Source organism: Poeciliopsis prolifica, unplaced genomic scaffold (genome assembly GCF_027474105.1).
Source record: "Poeciliopsis prolifica strain line A6 unplaced genomic scaffold, Auburn_PproV2 SCAFFOLD033, whole genome shotgun sequence".
Classification (NCBI taxonomy): Eukaryota; Metazoa; Chordata; class Actinopteri; order Cyprinodontiformes; family Poeciliidae; genus Poeciliopsis; species Poeciliopsis prolifica.
This window is the reverse complement of record NW_026562408.1, coordinates 215,542-217,500: the sequence shown is the minus strand read 5'-3', so window position 1 is coordinate 217,500 and position 1,959 is coordinate 215,542. Positions and strand designations below refer to the sequence as shown.

The window sequence follows — 1,959 nt, the reverse complement described above, 5'->3', positions numbered from 1 at the left end:
ATCTGAGCAGGTGAACAAAAGTCTGTCAGACTGACAGCAACCAATATAAATATAAATATAAATATAAATATAAATATAAAAGGTTCCTGTGTTACCTTCAGAGATCCAGCCGCCTTCATTCTTCTCTGTTTTGCTGGCAGGTCGACTGTCAGCTCTGCTTCCTGTCTCAGCGTCTCCCCACATCCGTCGCTTTGCGGTTTCCACTGGTCACAGAGTGAAACTGATGAGCTGCAGGCGCCGGGCCTCGCTTTATATTTATGTTTATATTGGTGGCTTTGTCGTCTACATTTGCTTTTCTTCTCACTCATTTTACAGTCAGTCCTGCAAACCGGAGCCAGAACACGACCATGTTGCTCTAAAGCAGCTTTTATTCCAACATTGAAGATTTTAACATGAAAAACCTCAATCACTTCAACTTGGGTTGCTAGGTGACGGGCTGGGCTCCTACGGGGTTGCTAGGTGACGGGCTGGGCTCCTACGGGTTGCTAGGTGACGGGCTGGGCTCCTACGGGGTTGCTAGGTGACGGGCTGGGCTCCTACGGGGTTGCTAGGTGACGGGCTGGGCTCCTACGGGGTTGCTAGGTGACGGGCTGGGCTCCTCCTGATTGGTGAAAGCGTTTCAAAAACTGCTCGTTTTCCAGACACTAAAAAACATAAATGTAGTACTAAAACACAGCTGGGTGTTTTTTGTGCTTTGACTGTTTTCAGAAGCTGTTAAAATTGTTGGAATAAAAATGTGCAAAATGATTCTCAACAATGACAAAATTTGACAGCAGATTGTCCCTTCTGAGCTCCTGTCAGTACTGATGCATGTCAGTTTTCTGATTTTTATTGGTAAAACTAATTATAAATCATTTATTGTTTTCCTTCCATCTCACATTGATGCATTACTCTGTCGGTAGGTCATATAAAAGTGGACTGCAATGCTTTGAAGTTTGTTGTTTTAAAGTGACAAAATGTGAAACACGGCTGGGAAACAGACAAGCAGCCATTTTCCCCGCAGACCCAGAGAACATGACACACTTTTACGAGAAACCAGAAGCTTTGATCTTGGAGTGAAGAAAGATGAGATGGGGGTCGAGAAGAGAGACAGCGTCTGCAGGACAAACTTTGATTTTCAGAAGCTTCAGCAGAGAAAATAAAAGCAGAACTTTGGACTAAAAGAATGAGCTCAGAAGACTGAAACCGCCAAAGAGATGGAAAAGGAAAAACACGACATGACCAGACAGAGAAACGTCTCCAAAAAGAACAGACTGACATGAGTTGTTTGTTTCTACTTCATAAAAACCAAAAACTAGAGAAATACTTTCAGCAAAAACGAGTAAAATCAGAAACAGAAAAAAGTGATCAATACATTGAAATGTCTTGATCACAAACTTTGAGGACTTTAAGGAATCGTCTGAACAAAAGGTTTGTTTTAATAAACCAACCAAAATGGCCGTTATGAACAGGCCTGTCAACATCTTCACATTTGTTTCTGTCGAGCTTAAAGCCAAGAATAAGAAACAGCAATTAAAGCAAGGATTGGGCTGTTCACAATCATTTTAGCCATCAATTAGTATATTGATTTTGAATTATTCTGATCAAAAAATGTCTATGTGCTGCAGATACAACTGCATATATATTTCTGTACATATATCTAGATATAGGTGTGTGTGTGTGTGTGTGTGTTGTCATTCTCATGTCCCTTCCACCCCAATGACAAAATTCTAGTTTTGCCACATATTGTATATGTAATTTGAAAACATATTTTTAATAATTGTTATATGTAAACATATAGAGTCGGGGCTGCAGAGCCCAAGGCGCCATTAATACAAGAACCGCCACTGTGATTTTATTGTTTGTACTTTTAATGAGCTTTTATGGTGTCATAACAGTTATTATCGTCATCAGTATGCATCAATAATATGCAGATAATTCAAGGTATCTGTCCTTTTAAACTTCACGTACGGACGTTAA

General features: G+C 40.3%; 1 protein-coding gene across 1 annotated transcript in view; it reads right to left on the bottom strand.

The window, feature by feature from the left end:
- The window catches only part of LOC129373372 (uncharacterized), a 16,129-nt gene extending 15,946 nt beyond the window's left edge, over positions 1-183 (bottom strand). Inside the window, exon 1 of the mRNA XM_055051254.1 lies at positions 96-183. Coding sequence (XP_054907229.1) covers positions 96-183 — 88 coding nt within the window. The remainder of the gene's footprint in view (positions 1-95) is intronic.
- Between the last annotated feature and the right edge of the window lie 1,776 nt (positions 184-1,959).